The sequence below is a fragment of the Garra rufa genome, chromosome 5 (genome assembly GCF_049309525.1).
Source record: "Garra rufa chromosome 5, GarRuf1.0, whole genome shotgun sequence".
Taxonomy (NCBI): domain Eukaryota; kingdom Metazoa; phylum Chordata; class Actinopteri; order Cypriniformes; family Cyprinidae; genus Garra; species Garra rufa.
Window position 1 is genome coordinate 18,661,062 of NC_133365.1, and position 25,258 is coordinate 18,686,319.

A 25,258-nucleotide genomic window follows, 5' to 3' on the forward strand; every position below is an offset into this window, starting at 1 on the left:
AGAATAAATCCGCTAGTGCTCTGGACAAAGAAGTGTTTGTCAGTGAATTATAAGGCCAATGGCGGGTAAATTTGGCTGCTCTCTTCAGATGTAGTTAGTCATAAGGGTGGTACTTCCTGTCTTTTCAGATAGAACTGCTGTTTATTCCTTTATGTAATCAACTTTCATGGGTTTTTGAACAGACCCAGGTTTTGATTTATCCTCATATATTTGTGGTGGTTTTGGTGGACAGACATGGTGGGAGAATTTACACATACAGTAATTTTTCTAAAATAGTTTTTATGAAGTCATGTACTAAAGCAAGAGCTGTTGTAAATGGAAAGTTCAAAGGGAGGGACTTGGTTGAAATGCTTATTTGGATCTTAAAAACATTGAAGCAGACATTTGAAACATGGATTACATTTTAAAGGCTAAAACTTATTCTTTTTCACTCAGATTGAATCTTGTGTTTGTTCAAATGGCTGGGTTTAGATAGCATGTCTGTGCCTTTGTTTGAACACACACACGCACACACACGGACACAGTTTGAACTCTGTACCTGGATGGTGAATTCACAGGGTGTGTCTGTACCTGAGCAATTTCACACCAGAAAGAAAAAGAAAGACCAGAACAGACTAGTACTGTAGATTGTACAGTAAGGCTGAACACAGGATTTTATTACCTACAGGTGGTGCTCATTAGCTTATTTAGCATAATTACCAACTGAATATCTCCTGTCTTTTTATTAAGAGAGAGTTCATCCAAAAATGAAAGTTCTGTCATCATTTTGTTAACTCCATAGCGTTAAAAACTTGTCACTTTCTTTTGTGAAACATACAGTCAAACCAAAAATTATTCAGACACCACTTTACTAATAGGTGCAGGACACTATAGTTAATTTATGTAAGTGAGGATAAACTGTGACATATTATACTTAAAAATCATTCATACAGTGGACTACCAGTAAAACTGATAAAAAATTTGGGACCAAAAATTAGTTTTGACATGGCTATGTTTTGTTTCATACCTTTCTATCTGGCATTATTAAGATGAATTTGTTTTGACACAGTTTAACTTGTCACATTTTATTACCATTTTCTAAGCTATAGCGAATAAACTGTGATAATGTGAGTAATTTTGAAGATGTCTGAATACATTTTGGTTTGACTGTAATTCATTTGTGATCATGAAGATGAATTTGTTCTGACACAGTTTAAACTATAGCGAATAAATTGGTTTACTAAATTCTGGTTTGACTGTAAAAGGTGAATTTTTAAAAAATATCCTCAAGTACAGTACAGGCCGAATTTTCTCAAGGAAAAAAAATCTCTCAACTAACGCTGTAAAATATACATTACTGTAATATTGAAGGTTAAAATTAACTGATTTGTATACAAATGCTTATTTAAACATAAATTCAATTCTAAAGAATATGTTATATGGTGCATATATTTAGCAAAATACTCTTCTCAGAGTAAATTTTTCTAGCTGACTAACAATTTTATGGTCATGACATTACCTGACATTGATACAAGCTACGGTAGCTGAGAGAGCTCAATGCGCTGCAACTTAAGAAAACACATTTAAACAGAAAAAGCGCCAGCAAATTAAGAGAACATCTTCATCAGTTTGACAGCACATGTGCTGCAAATACTCGCAACACAACCAAAAACAGAAAAGCTCTGCAAATACTCACAACACAACCAAAAACAGAAACGCGCTGCAAATACTTACAACACAACCAAAAACAGAAAAGCTCTGCAAATACTCACAACACAACCAAAAACAGAAACGCGCTGCAAATACTTACAACACAACCAAAAACAGAAAAGCTCTGCAAATACTCACAACACAACCAAAAACAGAAAAGCTCTGCAAATACTCACAACACAACCAAAAACAGAAACGCGCTGCAAATACTTACAACACAACCAAAAACAGAAAAGCTCTGCAAATACTCACAACACAACCAAATACAGAAATGTGCTGCAAATACTCACAATACAAACAAATCCAAATGTGCTGCAAAAACAGAAACGTGCTGCAAATACTCACAACACAACCAAAAACAGAAACGCTCTGCAAATACTCACAACAAAACCAAAACAGAAAAGCTCTGCAAATACTCACAACACAACCAAATACAGAAATGTGCTGCAAATACTCACAATACAAACAAATCCAAACGTGCTGCAAAAACAGAAACGTTCTGCAAATACTCACAACACAACCAAAAACAGAAAAGCTCTGCAAATACTTACAACACAACCAAATACAGAAATGTGCTGCAAATACTCACAATACAAACAAATCCAAACGTTCTGCAAAAACAGAAACGTGCTGCAAATACTCACAACACAACCAAGAACAGAAACAAGCTGCAAATACTCACAACACAACCAAAACAGAAATGTGCTGCAAATACTCACAACACAACCAAAAACAGAAAAGCTCTGTAAATACTCACAACACAACCAAATACAGAAATGTGCTGCAAATACTCACAATACAAACAAATCCAAACGTGCTGCAAAAACAGAAACGTGCTGCAAATACTCACAACACAACCAAAACAGAAATGTGCTGCAAATACTCACAACACAACCAAATACAGAAACGTGCTGCAAATACTCAGAACACAACCAAAAACAGAAACGTGCTGCAAATACTCACAACACAACCAAAAACAGAAACGTGCTGCAAATACTCACAACACAACCAAAAACAGAAACGTGCTGCAAATACTCACAACACAACCAAAAACAGAAACGTGCTGCAAATACTCACAACACAACCAAAAACAGAAACGTGCTGCAAATACTCACAACACAACCAAAAACAGAAACGTGCTGCAAATACTCACAACACAACCAAAAACAGAAATGTGCTGCAAATACTCACAATATAAACAAATCCAAACGTGCTGCAAAAAGAAACGCGCTGCAAATACTCACAACACGACCAAAAACAGAAACGAGCTGCAAATACTTCCAAGCTGTTCTATTGATGTCTTTGCATGGTTGAAACACTGATTGAGTTATTACATGAGACAGGAAATGGATTTCAGTAAGTTGTACTCTTTAGGTACAATAATAAACAGATGTTTATTCATGTTTATTTTGTGCTGAAACTGGTATTAAAGCGGAGGAGATGATCAGTTCATATGTGATGGCCCTGCCGCCACAGCGATCTGTCACTTCACATTAAACAGAAATGGAAAAACAGCATTTATTGCTTGAATACGGTAATAAAATGGACAGAATTAATTTTTTTTTTCATCAGAAGTAACAAAGCACAAAGCTTATTATGATTTATTGGATGGGAGGTGTGCTACAATGTTTTGTTCATCAACTGAAAACAGGCTTGGGATTTAAGAATTGATATAGTTTTCGTAAAAATGAGAATTGATTAAAATAGAGAAACTTAAATTTTTTACCCAGCCCTATGCAATCTATTGGTCATTGTAAATAGTGTAGTGATGTGTTCTCTGATTCTTCATTATTGTATGTGATTCTGTTTTTCAGGGAGACATAGAGAAAGGTCTGGAGATGAAGAAACTGGTTCTGTCTGGTTTTCTGGCCAGTGAGGAGATCTATATTAACCAGCTGGAGGCGTTGCTGCTGGTGAGTACCTCTGCCACAAATGTCGTCACTCACACTTCATGAGAAACCTAATGTGGACTCTTCACAGTCCTGATCTATGTGACACTATGTGGACTGTGTGTGAAGTGTTTTTAAAACTGAATACCAGTTTGAGTGGATATAACTTTTTGTTTAGAATAAGTCTTTCTTTTTTTAATTTAAAGCGACAAAAAGCATTGTTTTCCTCAATGTGGCTGATTAGTGTGCAGCGTAAAGACCATGCGTACACTCAGCCAATCAGGAAGCAGCATTTCCTATTTATAGAAAGTGCTGAAATCTAATGTCTACTAGTACTTTGTTCCTCTGGTGTTTGAACGTGTCATTTCCTGTCAGTCTTTTCTCTTTTTTTTTAACTGCTATTCAAAGCATTCTGTGCAATAACGTAACGCAGCATTCAAAGGTTTACTTAGTTGTGGCATTATTAGCTTGCTTTGCCATTATTTTTAATCATAGTCTAACGGAAGCTGAATTAACATTAGATTTCTAGATCACTCATTGAGAAGACGCAGAGCAAAAATTTAAAATAAACCCCTAAGATGAACAAAGGCTTCCTCTCTCCAGGCCTTAAACAGAACAAACTAGTAACCACTGAAATCCACTGAGAGTATTTTTGTTTAGTGTGCTAATTATGCCGGACACACGCTGTGCCACCTGCTGTTACAGTCTTAAAGAAACACCTGGATATCTCCTGTCTCTCTTCAAGTAAACCTGCTGATGAGTTAAGTTAAAGTGGACCTGGGTGTTTATGTACTTCTGCTCTCTGCTGCACACTTCCCGTCCAAACATTACTCATCACTTTGGACCGGCATGGAATATAGCCACGAATACTGTGGCAGAGCAGATTTATAAATGGGCAAGCACACATTTATTCATCTTCTCCAATCATTTCTTGAAATGACTGATGGGAACATGATTCCTGTCGTGCTTACGTCAGATGTCTGGCACTACTGATAAGATTGTGAATATCAAGTAATGTGTTTTTTGGTAGAGAGACCACTGCACAGAACAGCTAAGTGCACTTCCAGGACTTTATCCATCAAAGATTTATTTTTACGCTACTGTTCAAAAGTCCATGTGCCTGCTTCTTGTTATTGTAATTTCCTACATTTAGAATAGTTCATCAAAACTGTGAAAGAACACATAGATGTATGAACATAATCAGGGTTTCTGTGGGTCTTAGAAAAGTCTTACATACTCAAATTAGGGCCTTAAAATGCATTCATAGCTAAAAATTAATATCTTCCTTAGTATTTTTGTCTTGTTATCTAATCTAATCTAATTATCCTTAAATCATTATAAATTTACTGGAAATGCAAAATGAAGATATAAAGTCTTGTTTTCTGGGACACTGAACAAAATCAAGTGAGTTTATGCTTAAAACAAGAACTGAATCACTTGATTTTTATGTTAAGCATGATTTTTGCTTCTTTTTTTTTCTGAGCCCATGCTGATTGAATTTTCTTTGGTCTCAAAAACATCTTAAAAAAATCTTACATTTACCTTAATTAAACCTGCATAAGCCCTGATAATGTTCAAATGTTAAACACATCATGGCTAACTTTTTTTTAGCTTCTTTGAAGTGTTTATTCTTTCAATTAACTTCATGAGGCACATCCTGAGATGCTTTTTAAACAATTGAGCTATTTATGTGGGACACTTTTGAAATATGTAGGTTTTATTCACATATAAACATTTATCAACACAGACATGGAACTCATCAAATATTGTAAATGGAAGCTTAATCCACTTGATGCTAGAACCAATAAGGTTTGTTCTCATGTGTCAAACAAGCTTCTGTTTATCATTTTCGATTTTCTCTTTGTGTTTATTAATGTATAATATATGCGAATAAAGGAAGTTTTTATCATGTCATTTTTGTGGAATGACTTGAGGGCTATTAAATTATGAGAGACCAGCTGAATTACAATGTTTATCACAGCAATTTTTTGCAAATTTCAATTATTTGTCCTGATATAAACGGGCCTTAATTCTTTGTCAAATTCAGTCAAATGTGTCCAAAGCTTTTGACTGGTAGTGTACAAATTAATAAATGCATCAGACAGAAGAGCTCCCAGAAGAGTTTGTAATTGAATCCATCTGTTCTGGTAAAGGATAGAAGACCTTTTTATTAGAAATGCAGATTCAATGACTTCAAAACCACTGTAATAAAGGTTGTATGTGACCCTGGACCACAAAAGTAGCACAGGTATATTTGTAGCAATACCTTAAAATACATTGTATGGGTGGTCAAAATGATATTTTGTGCCAAAATTCATTAGAATATTAAGTAAAGATCATGTTCCATGAAGATATTTTGTCAATTTCCCACTGTAAATATACCAAAATGTAATTTTTTATTAGTAAAATGCATTGCTAAGAACCTCATTTGGACAACTTTGAAGGCGATTTTTTCAATATTTCACAACTAAAAGCCAAACTCAGAAATGACATGTATCCAGCAGGCAATAACGTCAGGTTCGGGTAGGTAGTGATCCAAGTTGATTTGGGTTGGGTATGGATTTTAGGACCCAAGAAGACCTCTAGTTCAGACTCCGAGTGTGAGGGGTGTTGTGTATGTGGTCAACGGTCTGACTCCAGGTCAGGGAATTTCATTAAACAGTGTTACTGAGTGGTACTGAGTGTTACTAACTCTAGATTCCCTCAGGGTGATGATTCCTGAAATTAGTGCTGTTTATTTGCTGCTTTAGATGAAATGTAACCAGAAGAGATGCTGCTACAGCAGTAGTGGATGATTTTAGACTTCCTTGTGCTGTTTTACTTAAAACATAACTCATTTGTCCTGAAGCTCTTCAGTTAAAGACCATGTGAAATCAAATTTCATTTACTTTGATCCAAAGTAAAATGTTAAAATAGTTTTACTATTTAAAATAACTGTTTTCTATTTTAATATATTTTAAAATGTCATTTATTCCTGTGATAAAAGCTACATTTCAGTGTGACATGATCCTTCAGAAATCATTCTAATATGCTGATTTACTATTCAAGAAACATCATTATTATTATCAATATTTTAAAATGTTGTTCATTTTTTTCAGGATTCTATGATGTATAGAAATATCTAAAGATTAAAGAAGCATTTATCTGAAAAAAAAAGCTTTTGTAACAATATATACTACAACATTCAAAAGTTTGGAGTCAGTATAATTTATAATTTAATTATAAAAATTAAGACTTTTATTTGCTTTAAATTGACCAAAAGTAATGATAAAGCCATTTATAATGTTACAAAAGAATTCTATTTCAGAAATTCTGTTCTTTTGAACTTTCTGTTCATCAAAAAAACCTGAAAAAGATTAGTACTCAGCTGTTTTCAACATAACAATACCAATTTTTTTAAACCAGGTTTTTTTAAATCCGAATATTAGGATGATTTCTGAAGGATCATGTGACTGGAGTAATGATGCTAAAAATTCAGCATTGAAGTCACAGGAATAAATATATTCAAATCAAAAACAGTTATTTTAAATAGTAAAAATATTTCACTATTTTACTGTTATTGCTGTACTTTGGATCAAATACATGCAGGCTTGTTGAGCAGAAGAGACTTCTTTTAAAAGAACCCATTAAAAAATCTTACTGTTCAAAAACTTTTGACTGGTAGTGTATATTGACTTTTTTGACAGATGTACACTTTGGATTTAATGTTTATTTGTTTTTTAAATAAAGCAATAATTTTGTTTATTAAATTGATCTAAAGTAACAGTATAGACATGTACAATGTTATAAAAGGTTTTTATTTCAAATAAATTGTGATCCTGAATAAAAAAGCACAAAATTAAGCAGCACAACTGTTTTCAACATTGACAATAATAATAAATTCAGATTTGACAGAGACTTCCAAAAACAAAAATATAGTCTTTAACTTTTCAACATTATATGTCATCTAAATGTTACTATAAGTCTTTCTCATTTTGAAAATGGCCAAATTATTATTAATATTTTGATCCAATCAAATGCTCTCAATAAGAATCTTCCCTCTCCCTAATACCACCTGCGGATGACTCACATTAGCAAGCTGCAAATCATCACGATTTGTGACTGATGTAACAAAATTTAAAAAGAAACAGGCTCTTTGACATGTCCCGCCCAAACTTCCTGCTATAATCAGAAATACATCAATACAGGAAAGAAAAGCTGCACTCCTCGAACAGTATCATGATGCAGAGAAGAGCGACTTGAGTCATGCTGATCTAAGAATAACCGTCCTGCACTTTAACACAGTGTTATCAGCCCTGAAGAAAGAAACGAAGGCCAACACACGTGAACACATGTGCTGTGAAAGGATTCCTCTGCTCTCATTCATGCTGTTTGTTCATGTGCTGTCTCCATTGCAAGTGCAAAGGAAATGAATGCTAATCAATACATCAATTCACAGGAAGTGGAGAGGAAAATTGACACTGTACTACTTGAATACTACATGCATTTTGGCTGAACTAAATGCATTGAAAAAGACTTAACTCAGTTTAAATCCCTTCAAAGTGGTTGTTCGGCAGTTGTTTGTGGGTATAAAGTGCACGGGATGCAACAGTTACAGTGCCATTATCGTGATCAGGAGTCATAACCAAAACCACATGTATTTTCATGTTAAACCTCACTCATTTATCACTAAATTACAGGGTTTGAGTATGAAAATGTATTGCTTAACATGTAAAGTTTTTTCTTAATATATAAATGCATGTGAGTAGTGAACATGTTCACTAATTCATCTCTCCTTTTCTCTCTCAGCCCATGAAGCCTCTTAAAGCCACAGCTACTACATCAAAGCCTGTGCTTACAATGGAGCAGATTGACACTATTTTCTTCATGATCCAAGACATCTTTGAGATCCATAAGGAGTTTTATGATGCTCTTTCTCCTAATATTCAGCAGTGGGATGAGAAGGTCACTGTCGGACATCTTTTCCAGAAACTGGTGAGTCCACCTGCCACATAGTGTCCTGCCAAACACACCGTTCAAATCCCTACAAAACACTACAGACGAAATGTTTAGTGTGAGTAAAATAACACTTTTATTCAGCATTAAGTTGATCGAGATTGACAGTAAATACATTTATAGTGTTACGAAAGATTTCAATTGTTTTGCATTATTAATATTCAACAAATCATCAAATTAGAATAAAGACTGGAGTAATGGCTTAGGAAAATTCAGCTTCACAGAAATAAATTACATTTTAAAATATATTGAAATAGAAAGCAGTTATTTTAGACTGTAATATTATTTCACAGTATTATTGTTTTTACTGTACTTTTAATCAAATAAATGCAGCCTTTTTGATGATAATGTCTTTCAAAAACATTGAAGGTCTCATGAAACAAAGAATCAAAATGTTCTTGATATTTAGACATATAAGTGGTAACTCTACAATAAAACCATACTGCAAGTTTCACAACTTAAAAATGAATCCTCAGTTAAATATATTAGTTATTCTTTTTTACTCTCCTGAAAGCCCACATTTTCAATCAGGAACGTTGTTTAATAATAGGTTCCCTTTGGCACGGCCTTTAACATGAACTAAATATAATTCTAGAATCAATACTTTTCAGCATTAGTTAATCTTGGCAGCTGTTATAAAACTCAGTAAAAAGGTTTAAAGGAGTTCCTCACATAATGCTCATTTCATATGTAAAGATTTAAGTAAATCATACAGTGTGATTTTTCTTTGAACACTGGGTTTAGTCTTTACTTTTTCTGTGAGAAACCGTTTATGAGACTTCGCCGCTTGTATTATATCAAGGGAAATGTACTTCAGAGATATTTTACTCATAAACATTTCTAGGGGTGCCAATAATTATGGCCAACAAGCATTGAAGAAAAACATTACTTTTAGAGTTTTTTTTTTTTTTTTTTTCCACACTTCTCATTGTTTTACTTCAATGATAAATTAGAATTTTGTAATTTTTTTTAAAGGGGTCATCCGGTGCCACATGCACTTTTACAAGCTGTTTGAACTGAAATGTGTGTTAGGAGTGTGTGTGCACAACCACCCTAGAATGACAAAGATCCACCCAGTAGTTTTCTTTTAATTTAGTAAAATAATTTGCCCCTTCTCGTATCGTATGGGATTATTTTTGTGCCTATAAAACTGAACGTAACTTTATAAAACTGAACGTAACTTTCCAAGAAACGATCAAAAATATGCCACTGCAAAAGAAGAAAAACACAATGAAAATGAAAAAATGAACTCAGTCGCACGAATTTAACATGCTCTTCAAATATGATTCATTCTTTGTTAATGATTTTCAAAGAATCGTTTTCGTGAATCATGGATTCTGAATGCGCTGCCACAGCTTTCGCTTACGCTTCGCAAATTTTCGTTTGCTGTTTTGGCACAAACCTCTCGTGGGGGCGGGCTTAACAGCGATCTACTCTGATTGGCTAATGAGCTTTTGATGGACAGTTGCTCTCTGACCTGGAAGCACAGGATATGTCTCTGTTAGATTTGTTGAATTTGTAATACATTGTCAGCACAGCTGTAATTTCCCCAGTTTCATACAATAAAAATCACAGATGAACATGTTTATTTAAAATCAAGTAACATAAGTAATAAAAACAATATCTTAAATATATAGCGTTTTATATAGTGTTTTATTTTATTTAAAGGAATGTATTTGCATTTTACTTAAAGGGATAGTTAACGAAAATCAAGAACTTCAAAACCAAGTAATCACTATAGGCTAATCATTTTAATTTCATTTCAGTCCTATTGTTATTTTCTTTCTTCTGTGAAACAATAAAGTTATTGTTTTTGTTTTTAAAATCTCATCACCTGAAGGCACTGTTCGTACTCTCCTTGCACATGGAATAAAGCTAAGAATGAAATCATAAGTTTTGGATTGTCAGAATACTAGATCAATAGAAAAAAATCTTAAGAATAAAAATCAAACTACACTTTCATATTATTATCCAATTATTTTGATGACTAAAAAATACAAAATAGACACAATGTTTTTTAAATAATTAATACATTTTCCAGCATGAATAAAAATCACAAGAACAATACGTAATGTTTCAGATAAATGTTTAACCATTTAATAACAAATTGTAAAATGCAATACAAATCAGGAATCTGTAAATTTGATAATTCTCTTTAACTTTTATTTAATTGACAAAAGTACAAAGAAAAGATTTTCAAAGTTTCACTGACCAACTTAAATGTATTTTGTAAATATAAACAAATTTTAATTTTGATGGCTACACCACACTAAAAAAAAGTTGTGACAGAGGCAAAATAAAAAAGGGTTATAGAATATCCAAATAAGCTGTTTTGGAACAGTTTGTGAGCAGGGTAAATTAGAAGCTCAGGTATCAGGTTTGGCTCATCAGAAAGCTATATATCAAGTGATGCTGCTGGTTCACTGGGCCAGAGCTCATCTCAGATAGTCAAAGAGACAGTGGAAATGTGTGCTGTGGCCAGATGAGTTCACTGGGAAAAATTGATGTCGAGCTGTCAGTCCCACTGATCGAAGGGAACACGAAAAATATTAGGCCTACAAGATTCCTTATCCTGTGGCTCCATCTAGTGGACAACATCAATATCACCGCCTTCATCTTTCAGTTAAAATGGCTGATTAGCGTCCTAAACATGATAAATTCGTGAAACTAAAGCTACAGGACTGTCATGAATGGAATTTGGTCTTGAGGACGAATAGTGCCCAGTAGGTCTGGGTCTGTTCATGGCAAAAAAAGTGTCAGACTGTGTCTAAAGATAATAATCTTAGAATCCAATAACCAGTCATTGCCATTCGTTTTCACAAAGATTTTTTAAATATTTAATATTTGTCACTGATACCAAGTGCAGCTATAGCGGAGAAGTGTTCCCTGTCATATATCATTCAGCATTAATTTTGTAATTTTATCAAACGTTTTTCTTGATAGGAAAAATCTCTATTGTTGTGATTTATTTCTTGGCTTTTTCAATTCATAAGTTTACGCTGCAAATTTAAATAGTTTCTTTTTTATGCAGTCAATAGCCTAAATTATGTCAGTGATTCTCTCATTTTTAAAGATGATCAAGTATTATTTTATTTCGATCGGCAGTCTAACACAAGTAAAAAAAAAAACCGTATTGCCCCATCTATTGAAAACAGGCTAATTCCTTAATTTTTAACTTCTTAAAAGTAGGTTGCTTGTATCCTTATATTTTGGATTTGGATACACAGCAGACCAATTTCAAGAATTTAGTTGTTTTATTATTATAATTTTTTTTTTTTTTTTGCTCTTTAATGGATTGATGCATGAACAAATAATTTTATTTCATCATATTCGTGATTTATGAATTTATGTAAGCTTCGTTTTGAAGTAGGCTATTCGTTATGAAGAAAATTTCGTTAGGCTAGCATAAAGTTCATTTAATAGTCTTCATAATACATTTTATTTGTTTTTTATTATACTGCAGATCAAAATAAAATAATTTTAGATGCTCTTTAAAAATGAGAATCACTGACATAATTTAGGCTATTTTTTGACTGGGGAAAAACGATTTATATTATCATTACTATTTGTTTTGCTCTTTAATGGATTCTATTATTGACTTGAAATCGTGTTACATGTGAATGGTCTAAATGAGATATATTATTGCTCAAATAAATGTTTTTAAAAACGTGCTAGAAATGTTATAATTAAGAGAATGTAACATAGACCTAAGCATTTTAAAAGACATGATAAAATGTGTCTACTCATAATTACAAAAAGAAAAAGAAGCATCGGACTTAATGCAAAACATAATATAACAGAACAGAACATGAAATATCATTATCACATCATCATCATACATGAAATAGACTTTATTACACGGACTGACAGCAACGGAAAGGTAGACTGCGCCTTGGTCTTCTTCTGAAAAGGCATTAAAAATTCGCCATACTTTAATACTTAATATAAACAAAGCACGACGTATTGCACACCGCAACAACTTTCCAATATGCGCGCCACTGACGTCACCGTCTGTGCTTCCAGGTCAGAGAGCAACTGTCCATCAAAAGCTCATTAGCCAATCAGAATAGATCGCTGTTAAGCCCGCCCCCACGAAAGGTTTGTGCCAAAACAGCAAACGAAAATTTGCGAAGCGTAAGCGAAAGCTGTGGCAACGCATTCAGAATCCATGATTCACGAAAACGATTCTTTGAAAATCATTAACAAAGAATGAATCATATTTGAAGAGCATGTTAAATTCGTGCGACTGAGTTCATTTTTTCATTTTCATTGTGTTTTTCTTCTTTTGCAGTGGCATATTTTTGATCGTTTCTTGGAAAGTTACGTTCAGTTTTATAAAGTTACGTTCAGTTTTATAAAGTTACGTTCAGTTTTATAGGCACAAAAATAATCCCATAGTATCGAGCCGTTCTCAGATGCCTGTCGTTGTGCCGTCACACCGACAGAGGCCGCTCCCACGACAGATGATAGACAGTAGTGTTTTAGCATAGACCCGCCTCGAGTGAGAAGCAAACTGTCAGCCATTGTTTCGACGCTGGAGCAGAATGTTGCCTAAGCGAGTGTGGAGTACAGTTGATGGGTGTAACAGCAAACACAGAAGTCATTTACTACCGACATCTGAGCCGCTGAGGACACAGTGACTGAATTTTATTTTTGAAGGGAATGTGCCGCCGATCTACCTAAATAGGTTTATGTTTATGCGAATCATTTCTCACCATTATATGAGAAGCTGTTGCTGAAAAATGGATCTGTATGAACTATTCGTATTCCTGCCTGATCTTCACCAGAGGAAGTGAGTGTAATTTATTTTTCTATGAATCTTTGCTAATTGCCTTTTCTAATAATGTGCTAAAGTTAGCACATTTCATGATGAATTAAAGTGTAACTTACGCTCTCAGTAATTGCCGAACTTCTTTGCGGGTGTCATCTTGTTCCGGGTCCAACTCCAGTTCAAACTGATATGGTTACACATATGTGTTTTCAAAGCCTCTCGCGATCATTATTTCCCCAAATAATACAACTGTTGTCTAGGCAACACCTCATGTGCGTTGTAATGACACGCCCCACAGAACTGAGGGGCAGGGTGAGCAGAGTTTCATATCATTTAAAGGGCCATGTACTGATATTGCTTGCTGAGAACAGAGCCATTTTTTACCAAGTAAAATTAGTGTTTTTTTTTACACTACCATTGAGAATTTTTAATCAAAGTATATTACAAACTTTTAATTAGGACCCTAAAGCATCATATTAACTTGTGGAAAATGGGCATCGGGTGACCCCTTTAATGAAAGATCAAAAGTATAAATTATGCTGATTTATTTTCACAGCCACTTTTGTTCATATTTACTAAAGGTGCCAAAAAATAGTGGAGAGCACTGTATATTGATCTCTTTATTTGGGTATGTACTGAATGTGTGCTCATGTAGAAGACAGAATAGATTTTGCACTGGCAGACTGTATAAATGCACTTTATACAGTGTAGAGGAGCATCTGTTGAGACTGAAAGAAACAGCAGAGAGGAGATGCCTAAGTTCTGCCAGATATAAATGAAACACTCAGCTCTTTTTAGGCTTGTGTGTCTGTGTATGCATTTGCATGAAACTGGAGAAACAGACGCTCCATGTGTCTGTGATGACTATAAAGCTGTCTAGGTAGACAGCTGACTAGGAATCTCCTAATGTGTGTCTAATTGATGGACTCTAGATGGATAGATTCAACTGCAGTTAAATATTTTATTAATCTAGTTTATTTTCTATTTATATTCAGTTTATTGTTGTTAATAGATGGTAAATCTATGGTGAATTAGAGTTTTACATTTTCTAAGCTGCATGCTGGGAAAATTTAGATTTAAAGCACACTACCATTCAGAAGTTTTTATATAAAACTATATTTTAATAATAACAAAAATAATGAACACTGCCGTTCAAAAGTTCAGGATCAGTACGATTTTTAATGTTTTTTAGAAGTATTTTCTGCTCATCAAATCTGCATTTATTTGACTAAAATGCAGAAAAAAAAAATATTTTTATATTTTATTGCAATTTAAAAAAGTGGTTTTCTATTGTAATGTACTTAAAAACAGAATTTATTCCTGTGATGCAAAGCTGAATTTTCAGCATCATTACTCCTTTAGTGTCACATGATCCTTAAGAAATCATTCTAATAAGTTGATTTATTATAAATTTTAGGAACAGTTGTGCTGCTTAATATTTTTTGTAACCTGTGATACTTTTGTCAGGATTCTTTGTAAAAAGAACAAAATTTATTTAAAATGCAAATATTTTGTAACAATATACACCACCGTTCAAAGTTTGGAGTCAGTAATTTTTTTCTTTCTTTCTTTGTATAAAAGAAATGTCTACTTTTATTCAGCAAGGATGTGTTAAATTGATAGAAAGTGATAGTAAAGACTTATATTATTAGGAAAGATTTCTATTTTAAATAAATGCTGTTTATTCATTAAAGATTCCTGAAAAAGTATCACAAGTTTCCAACATTGATAATAAATCAGCATATTAGAATGATTTCTGAAGGATCATGTGACACTGAAGACTGGAGCAATGATGCTGAAAATTTAGCTTTGCATCACAGGAATAAATTATATTTTAAAGTATATTAACATAGAAAACTCTTATTTTAAATTGCAATAATATCTCATAATATTACTTTTTGATGAGCATAAGAGACTTCTTTAAAAACATTAAAAATCTTACTGATCCCAAACTTTTGAATGGCAGTGTATACTATACTCTAACTCAGAGCTAAAAGCATTATGCAAAATATAATTTTTTCATAATTTGATTGTGAATGACAGGTGATTTCTGTACAGTTAAATGTTACTCATCAAGCTGATTGATATAAAATATTTATCTAAGATTTTTTTAGCCTTTTGACAATATTTGATGTGTATCTCAATGATTGTGTATTTTCTGCATGACTTGTAAATACGATTTCCCCCTTCCAGTGAGAGGAACCATATAAGGCCCAAACAAGTGTTTAGTAACAAGTATTTAATGCACTAAAAAATAAATCTTGTTAAAATTGTCCAATCATTTTGTCCACCATTCATCACAAAATTAATGCAACAATTAATTTGTTAATTAATTATATTTATTAGCTCCAATATAAAAAAAACAACGCATAGCTAAACATTAATTAGAAAACTTAACTGCTCAAAATAAAAAGCCCACTTGAGTACCTAAAATACCCATTATGCTGCTTAATTTTAAATCCATAACAAAACAATAAAGAATGCATTGTAAATGTATGTCGTTATCTTATGCTGTTAAATTCATTGTTTCACTCTGATTGGATTTTTTTAGTCCTTACCCAGCATGCATTACTGCTCATCATTACAGGTTACACTTCATTTATCCCCTGAACCAAACACCAGATGGCAGGAGGTTATGAAACATGACTTTTCTAAAGATTTTTCTCCACACGCACACACACACAAGCCCATGTGATTAGTAAAAACATTGTGACAGTGGTTGAGTTAGCAGATGGAGTAATTACAGTCTCCCTATTGCTCTGGAAACTCAGCGAAGAGGAAAAGCAGCATGAAAGACTTAAGACTAAAACAGACAAGAAGAAAAAAGTTCTCGGTTTGAACAGAAGGAAAGGTTTAGGATGAGCAAATCCAGACGGAGTGGATTGAAGGCAGAGTTTCTCAATATTAGTCACCCTTCACTCTTTCTTTCGTTCTTCTCTCTTTCACTCTCCCACTCATTAGCTCTGCACTTCCCTTCCCACAAATGTTCCTCTCTTCACCTCGTCTTTGTGACGTGCGCGTGCGTATCGGTGCTCGTCTGTGGATGCGCTTGGTGAAAAGTCAGAGCGCTTGATGCGGAGTTGCTAGGCGACGACGGCATGTCCGTGTGATGTGTTGTGTTCCAGACTTCTCTCGAGCAGCGGGAGAGAGGAGCATGCTGGGATGGAGATTGAGAACACAGGGTCTCATCATGCAGTTCTCACCTCAGGGCACAAATATACAGCAATCCATAACTCTACAGAAGCCAGCAATCACACTAGAGAGGATGGGTCATAAGACAATAGGAAGAAGAAAGAGTGAGCTTGAGGTCAAGTCAGAGTTTGATCTTCTTAGATCTTTGTTGAATCTGATACCGCCATCGTCATTTCACGATTAAACATTTACTTGAAGGCTATTACTTGAAGCACTTTGATTGAGCAACTTCAAATTACAGTTGGCCATCGGTCAACCCGCTCACAAAAATATCGGCATTGGCCATCGAAAAAACATTTATCGGTTGACCACTATTCTGACAAATTGAAACTATAGCTTTTAACTACAGCTGTGAAGAGTTTTAAATTATTGAGAACAATCTCACATTTTATTTCTCATTTAGTTACATACAATCAACTATTACTCTCACTTCACAAACTAGATGTTAACCAATGTGTTTTTTAGGGCCGATACCGATGATTATTAAAGATCAAGTAGACCGATATTTTGAACCGATAAATATGTGTAAAAATTGATGTCAAAATTAAGAATAACAAGCGCTCTGGCAAAAACTTTCTTTAAATGCTTTCCAATTATTTTATCGGCAAATTGGTTTTAAAAATGACCAGTGTTGGGCATGTTACTTTAAAAAAGTAATTAGTTATAGTTACTAGTTACTTTACAAATAGTAACTGAGTTACATTATTATAAAAGTAACTAATTATCAGGGAAAGTAACTGTTGCGTTACTTTTTAAAAAAAAATGTTCAAATATGTCAAATAACTTGGATGCCCTGAATATTAAATATGGCAGATGAATAAAACATTGTACACTAAAATACACACTTTTAATGTTGCTGTGGTACAATGTGAGAGACACCTTCCAGGGGCTAAATATCACGTTATTGGGGTCGCTTGAATCCGCGGCGTGGACTAGAGGTCGACCGATATGTCGTCCGGCTGATATATCGGGCCGATATTTGTCATTTTTTAATATATCGGCATCGGCCGATTTCCATGTTTAGTAGCGCCGATTTAAAGTCAGGCACGTCTGCGGGCAGCTCCCTGTTATTGGTGCGGTGGAGCGCTACTGTGAAGGACCCCAAGCCAAAACTTTTGTAAGATTCAATAACATATCTGAGAGATAAAGGTAAGGCTTAAATTCTAATATTTCAAAGTCCCATGGCCATATATGTACTATATATTACTAGTAAACTATGAAGTGTTGCTTTCACTTACTGAAAGAAAATCATAGGACCGTTGGGAACTGGCATAATGCTACAGCTGGTTAAAGGTTTGCTTACTTGCAGTTAAGTTTAAAGACTGTAGTCTAAAACGATCAGCAGCTTGTTTGCTAACATATTAGCTAGTGTTATAAGTTCTGTTTTATTTTTCTTGTATTAGAGTAGGACAATTTCACTCGTCCTACTGCGTGGGGAGAAGAAGGCGGCGGCTCTCACAAACAATGCAGCGTTGCGATTACTCCGACTCCGCTCTACGACAGTGATGCACGGATGGTGGTTATATCCGCGGGTCTGGTAATAAAAAAATGCATTCTAATTACTTGTGGGTGGGTCGCGCGTGGATGAGATAAATCAATAATGATGCAAACATTAACTCCATTTTCTAAAATCTGAACCTGAGTTATGTGGGCAGGACCGTGGCGCCAGCTTCCTTTTAAATATATTTTGATGATTGCACCTGATGCGCCCGCACCGTCCTCTCCGTCACCCCAGATACTGCGAGTTTATACATATATGGTCACGTTCAGATGTCAGTAAACGTTTTTTTTTTTCAGCACAGATTTGGCTTAAAAGCACGAGTGGTTAAACCTATATAAGTGTGCAGCGATGTGAAGATCAGCTGTTAAAATGCACCATCCATTCATCATAGTATCATGCAAAACTAAGAATTAGAATAATTGTAATAGGAAGATCGTGTGCGGTTTGCTAAATCTGAGAAAAATATAGGTGGGTGGCAGACGGATTACACTATTGCCTGATTTTGCTTTATTTCGTCGTCAAAAGTAAGATTTTGCTCTCTTTTGTCGTCAAAAGTAGTCTGAAACAAGTCACAACTGAGCCGCTGTGCATCTCCATTTAAACAGCGGTGTTTCGTTTATGAATGAACTTGCATTTTTAAACGAATCTAGTGAAATGATTCAATTTCTCATTCATAAAGAGAGTCATTTGCTTTATTCAGGAATGAATCAGCTGTTCGAACGAATCAAATGAATGATGTGATTCAGTTATTAAATCAGTGTCTTGCCGCCATCTGCTGGCAGGTCCTCTCAGTTATATAAATTATTAATTTTCTGTATTCAAAATTTTATATTTAAAACATTAAAGTTTAACATTAATCTCAGCTTTTAAACTTTTATGTAAATGATTGACAGTTTTTATATTATCTGTTTTATATATTTAATACTTGGTCAGTTTGATTTGTTTGGTTAACTTTGGTTAAATCTTTTATAATAATACTGTGCGTTCATTGTTCATGGTGTTAAGCTTAGAAATTATGTGCATGCACTTATTATTAGTGTGACATTTTAGCATGCAAATAAAGGGGAGAACTTTAAGATATCGGCCCTAAAAATCGGCCCAAAAAAAATCGGCAGTACATATCGGCCATCGGCTGACCCTGACCTCTAAACATCGGCATCGGCATCAGTTATAGATAAACCCAAATCGGTCGATCTCTAGCATGGACAGTGTTGTTGCACCGGTGCGGTCGGTCTCATTTTTTCCCCAGATGATCGCAAAAAGAACTAAAAATACTTTGTCATTTTGAAACTGCAAAGGGTCTATTTTTATTTGTGCAGGGTCATAATAACAAGAAAACAATGTGCTTTTGTAAAATAAATAAAATAAACAGGGTCCGCTCTCTGCAGTCTCGTTTTCCGTCATCTCTCTTCACAGACACGTAAATAGATATGAGAAAATCACAAATATGAGAAAAATAAGTATAGAAAGCTTGAAATGTCTATATTTAAATTAAGTAAATCATGTTGAAAACCAGTATTCTCTGATAAAGTTATTTGTATTATAAACTCATCCCTAATGTAATCACGGCCCACGAGTGGCTCGGCTTTTCAAATTTTAAACATCCACGTGAGATGCAGGGACATGTAGGGAAACAAACTTTAACATTCATTAAGTGCATCTCGGCTACTTTTCGTTTTTCTGGAATAAGACGCGATGAGAGGGATAGAATTTACCTAAGAAGAACACAACACGAAAATGATAGTAAATCCGCATTTTATTGTCAGTAACGGGGGTAACAGTAATTTGTTTGATTTACTTGTTACGGAAAAAAGTAATGCTGTTAGTAACGGCGTGTATTTATAACACTGTTATTCCAATCACTGATACCGATAACCATAAAAACGCTTAATATCGGCACCGATAATCGGTCAACCTCTAATAGAAAACATTAGTTTGAAATGAAACTAGTCTTTGTTGTCAGTGCAGAATTAAAAAAAAAAAGAATCACATAATGCTTGGTAAGAGAGCTCCTGAAATAGTACGTTTTAAAGTTTTAAAATATTTTACATATGGGTAGAATACTCATGATTGTAATACTGGTTTCGAAACATAGTTAAATTTTGACTGGTTAACATCAAAACTCAGTCTGAGCATCCTGACCAACCAGAAGAGGCAATGTTGGCTTAACCAGTGGTGTGAGTTTGGGTCAAGAGCATTGCTGCGTCCCAATTCGCCTACTTATACTATGCACTAAAAGTATGTACTCTTTTTGTGAAGAAAAAGTACATACTTTTGAGAATGTAGCAGAATAGTAGGCAAGCTTTGGGACATACTACTTTGTCATAGCTGCTTCTTTAATGGACGCTCTGTTGCTTAGTTACCTGAATCCTGTCACTGTTTAAACTGCCCTGTCAATCATCACAGTTAATATTTATATACATTTTGTTTCATTTATTTTCCTACCATATTAGAGAGAAATGAAGAGGCACTTTCTTTCACGAGTCTTTCATGCCGAGAACTCTGCTCTTGTGTTTGCAAAATTATGCATTTAAACGTTAATGACCAACCCTATCATTATAAAAGTTCATAATGTTGCTGCACATGAAATATAACATGGATAACATTAAATAAATGTATTTTTTATCAGGTTACACATTGATTATTTATCACTCAAACCCTTCTCTACCTGTCCGTTGGTCGCGCATATCCTCCATGTTTGTAGTTTTTTAACACTGTTTATGCGTGTTTGTAGTTCTAATCGAATCCTCGTTCACCGCGCAATGTGTTGTGGGCAATATTAGCCGTTAGAGTGTGCATTGATCCGCACTTCGAATTCCAAAGTTAAGTAGTAGACCATCCAGGAATCTTTGGAATACTTTAAGCATACTACGATTTGGGACATACTAATTCTATTTTCGAATACTATTTAGGACGGATAGTATGCGAATTGGGACGCAGCATATCTGTTTGCTGACCCAAAGCAGATGGAGGAGTGTTTGGAAGAACATTATGAAAAAAGCCTTTTTTTTATTTGCGCAATTCCTTTTGATGAGGCTAGTGCTGAAGAAATGACACACTTTAATATCAGGCCCCAGGATGGTTGTGCTCCACTCTGTATGGGCATCATAACAGTTCTTCATGTTCCTCTGACTGTTATTACAGCAAACGATCTGAAGTGGTGTGATGAATCCTGCTTTAAACTTTCCATCTCAATCTTTGGGTCTCCAGAGCTCCCAGCAGAAGCTCTGTTGTCTGTATCTCATGTCTTATCCTGAGGATGAACTCGCTGCAGCAGAAAGCGTCCACTGTGAACACACTTTGATGAATGTTCTAAGAGGTCTACAGATGAAATGAATGTTTTAGCATTGGCATTTTTCAGTCTCTTTCATCCCTCTGTGTCTCCTAGCTTCTAGTTCTTGCATTCTTTTCCTCCACTTCTATATTGTTTTTCTGTACCATCAACTTTCTCTCTCTGTCTTTGTGTTTGTATTACATTTAACACCTTGTTGTGTGTTTTCTTTGCTTGTTTCTCAGGCCAGTCAACTCGGTGTGTACAAAGCCTTTGTGGACAACTACAAAGTGGCAGTGGAGACGGCAGAGAAATGCAGCCAGGCCAACAGCCAGTTTCAGAAGATCTCTGAGGTGAGCTCATCTACCTCCTTCCACTCGACACTATAGACCCTGATCATTACTGTCTGCAGTACATACTTCAGTAATGAGGTAGAGCTAATATTTGAAATGGTCAGGAATTGGCTGTTGTCCAGTCATTGATCCGTATTAAATGTTCCCCAATGTGGATTAAAATTGGTTTCTAATATTTTTTAAATATAGAAATATGAAATGATAGATGATATATTTCTTTTAAATATGAAATTAAAACTGTCAGTAGGCCTAAGTGGCGCCAAGTTACTGTCTTAGTGAGTCTTTGAAGTAACCAATTTGTTTAGAATGGCAGATTAATTCCAAAATCACTAATCCCTATATGTGACCCTGGACCATAAAAACAGTTTTCTAAAATTGAAAATCTGGAATCTGAGGGTGCAAAAAAATCTAAATATTGAGAAAATCGCCTTTAAAGTTGTCCAAGTTCTTAGCAATGCATATTACTAATCAAAAATTAAGATTTGATACATTTACGGTAGGAAATTTACAAAATATCTTTATGGGACATGATCTTAATATCCTAATGATTTTTGGCATAAAATTAAATCGATAATTTTGGCCTATGCAATGTATTTTTGGCTATTGCTACAAATATACCTGTGCTACTTAAGATGTAGTCCAATGTCACATATAGTGTATGGTAGTTGAGTACACTATATCAGAAAGAAGTAACAAAATGAAGTAAACGAATTCGGAATGTAACATACACTGGGTGTAAATCTTGGAGCTGTCGCAAAAACTTCTTTATCACTTACATGTACCTTATTTAAAAAAAAAAAAATATTAATAACAATAACACTCAAAATGACTTCAAATTGTAATTACATATAACTCTATGTTAGCTTTGTGATTTCATCGATGGTATATTTCTAATTTGTTCTGTAATGCTTATATGTTGATAATCATTAAATACTATTAAAATACTTCCAACAAAAATAAACACATATTAATAGTTCATCATTTATTATTTTTACTATCTTGAAACTAGGGCTGTAACGTCCCAGTCGATTAGTCCATTAATTGGTCGATACGGTCTGGTTCGACCAAAATTCTGATTGGTCGATTTTTTGCCGCGCTCATTTCATCAGTTTGGCCGCGCTCATTTCATCAGGTGGAAAGCACTAATTGCTAATGGGGGTGTTTTCAGAGCACCCCTGTTTCACAGGTAACAGTCTGTTTTCAGAACACCCCCATTGTTTTCACTTTTTTTGGATTAGCCCAACCCACTGGAGAAGAGAGACAGATAAGTAGGCTTTAGAAGGTTTGATGCTGAATATTATTTATTTAATAAAAAGCTAGTGGACTCAGCGGTCCTTGCCGCGGTATAAACACAAGCATAGAGAGGCCACGTCGCCTCAGCACACCGCGTGCGGTGAAAATGGGAGATTTTCATCATACAGTACGGTGATAGATTAACTGATTCTAAAGGGAGTGTTATATTATATTAGCATTGCAGTCATTAGGATAACAGAGGTAGTAAAACGTGGTTCAGGCTGAATTAATTACGATGTATCATAATCGGTCTGTATATAGGAAACATAAACATTCACCTCTGTAACATCTATATGCGTTAATCAGAATTTACGATGCGATCAAATGGCGCCAAACATACGCACGTGAATTACACGCGCATCACTTCTCCGCATTCAATATGAACTGAACTACAACATCACCTGATGACAACGGTCAGACATACAGTGGTAACATTATTGCAGTATGACGGGTAAAGAAAGATTCATTCATTTACATTCATGCACGCACATTTACAACTCACTCACTGGCAATAGCAGAGAATGAAACCGAAAGTAACTTAACTCCGGCGCAACTCCAGTCAGCGCTCTGTACACGCACAACTTAATCATATGCCAATAGCAGGTCTACCTTTACAAAACGAATAAGGAATTTAGTACATAGATAATTAATTAAATAACACCATAGTATCGTGTATCGGCGATCTCTCAGGCTGACGACAGGGCGATATGAAAGTTGAGCATATCGCCCAACACTAGTAAAAGCTTTAAGTCTATTCGTGTCTCAGCCGCGAAGCTGAGCTCTTATGTTCAGCCTCGTTCTGTGCGAGCTGCGCAGAGCGGCTGAAATGATAGTGTGTGACAGTTATACTTATAACATATGACAAAAATAATTTTCTAAATTATGTTGCACATTCCTCAAAAGTTCTTGTGATATCACTAGTTGACAACATAGTTCTGTTTTCAGAAATCACAGGCTATGATATTGCGCAGGTGCACGTGATGCACCGCTGTCAGAGACGACAGACTCGTGTGTCAGACTCATTTCAGTGCAACATAATTAGGTCAAAAACGATTTAATATACTGCAAATAGCCTATGTTTAATTAAAATTAATTTAGGCAGACAACAAGGCTACCAAGTACTGAGCACAGTGCGTATCTAATTAATGTAACGTACGTTTTTTTTTCCTCCACAACGTCTTTTTTAGTCGATTTTTAGTCGAAAGTTTCAGGACTTCAGTCGACCAAGATTTTCTTTGGTTGATTACAGCCCTACTTGAAACTCTCCCAAACAGTGTCTTATGGTGTTTGCACACCAAAAGCAAAATTAATTATTGATGTGAGTACATTACATACAAAGACAATGCAAAGCTGAAGTAGCCAAAGGTACTTTTTAGGTACTTTAGCCTTATATTTGTGTAATAACGAAAGCATTTATTTCAGTAAAAAAAAATAAGTCCAGAACTCTCAGTTTCACCATTTGGAACAATTGGGCCCTCCAATCTTTTTCTTTTTTTCAAAAATTCTTGTGTTTTTTTTTTTTTGATAATTAAATAAAGGCATTAAACATTTATTTATTTGTAATCAAATGAAAATCAATCCCATTTTTCTTTTTGGGCAAACAAACAGAGGTTTACTGTTAAAATTATGTGTGAATGTTCAGTTGAAAAAGTTTTATTAATAATAGTTTAGTATTTTTTTGTCTACAATTAAGTGGATATTATTGTTGTTATATAAAGATTTGTTAAGCTTTTTAAAAGATTCTGTAATAAATGTTGTTTTAACATTGCAAGATGAGTTTTTTTAACAGAATATTTAACAACAGAGATCAAAACTAGATATTCATTATATAAATGTAACATATCCATTACAATATTAGTGGTGTTTATTTTACTATTACTGTTTCTCATACTTTTTAAACAAACACCCAACTCTAAAATGGGTGCTGATAAAATGGGTAAAAATTCCAGACTTATATTGGAACTCTTTTGACCTTGCAACACCATAGCAACAACATAGCAAAGAACTAAAACTACTCAGGACATCTTAGAAACTGCTTAGCAAGGTATTTGCATCAATTACTGAACATTTAGTTAAAATCATCGGCTTGGTGCATTTACTTATACACACACACACACATACACACACACACACATACACACACACATACACATACACAAGAAGCCTTCTGCCGCATCACATTTCTCTTCATTATTCCATACAGGAAGTATTCGTCACATTCTGCTGCCTGAGCCAGACTTGAGCTCTGTATGTGTGTGTGCTTGTATCTGTGTACTGTATATTTACAGTGAGCATCTTCTCTGT

The 25,258-nt window shown here is 34.6% G+C and overlaps 1 protein-coding gene across 3 annotated transcripts in view; it reads left to right on the forward strand.

Moving 5' to 3' along the window:
- abr (ABR activator of RhoGEF and GTPase) overlaps positions 1-25,258 on the forward strand; it is a 225,784-nt gene that overhangs the window by 87,255 nt on the left and 113,271 nt on the right. For all 3 annotated transcript variants that reach the window (XM_073839571.1, XM_073839572.1, XM_073839573.1), the window contains 3 exons: positions 3,504-3,602; positions 8,367-8,552; positions 21,554-21,661. In XM_073839571.1, coding sequence (XP_073695672.1) covers positions 3,504-3,602; positions 8,367-8,552; positions 21,554-21,661 — 393 coding nt within the window. The remainder of the gene's footprint in view (positions 1-3,503; positions 3,603-8,366; positions 8,553-21,553; positions 21,662-25,258) is intronic.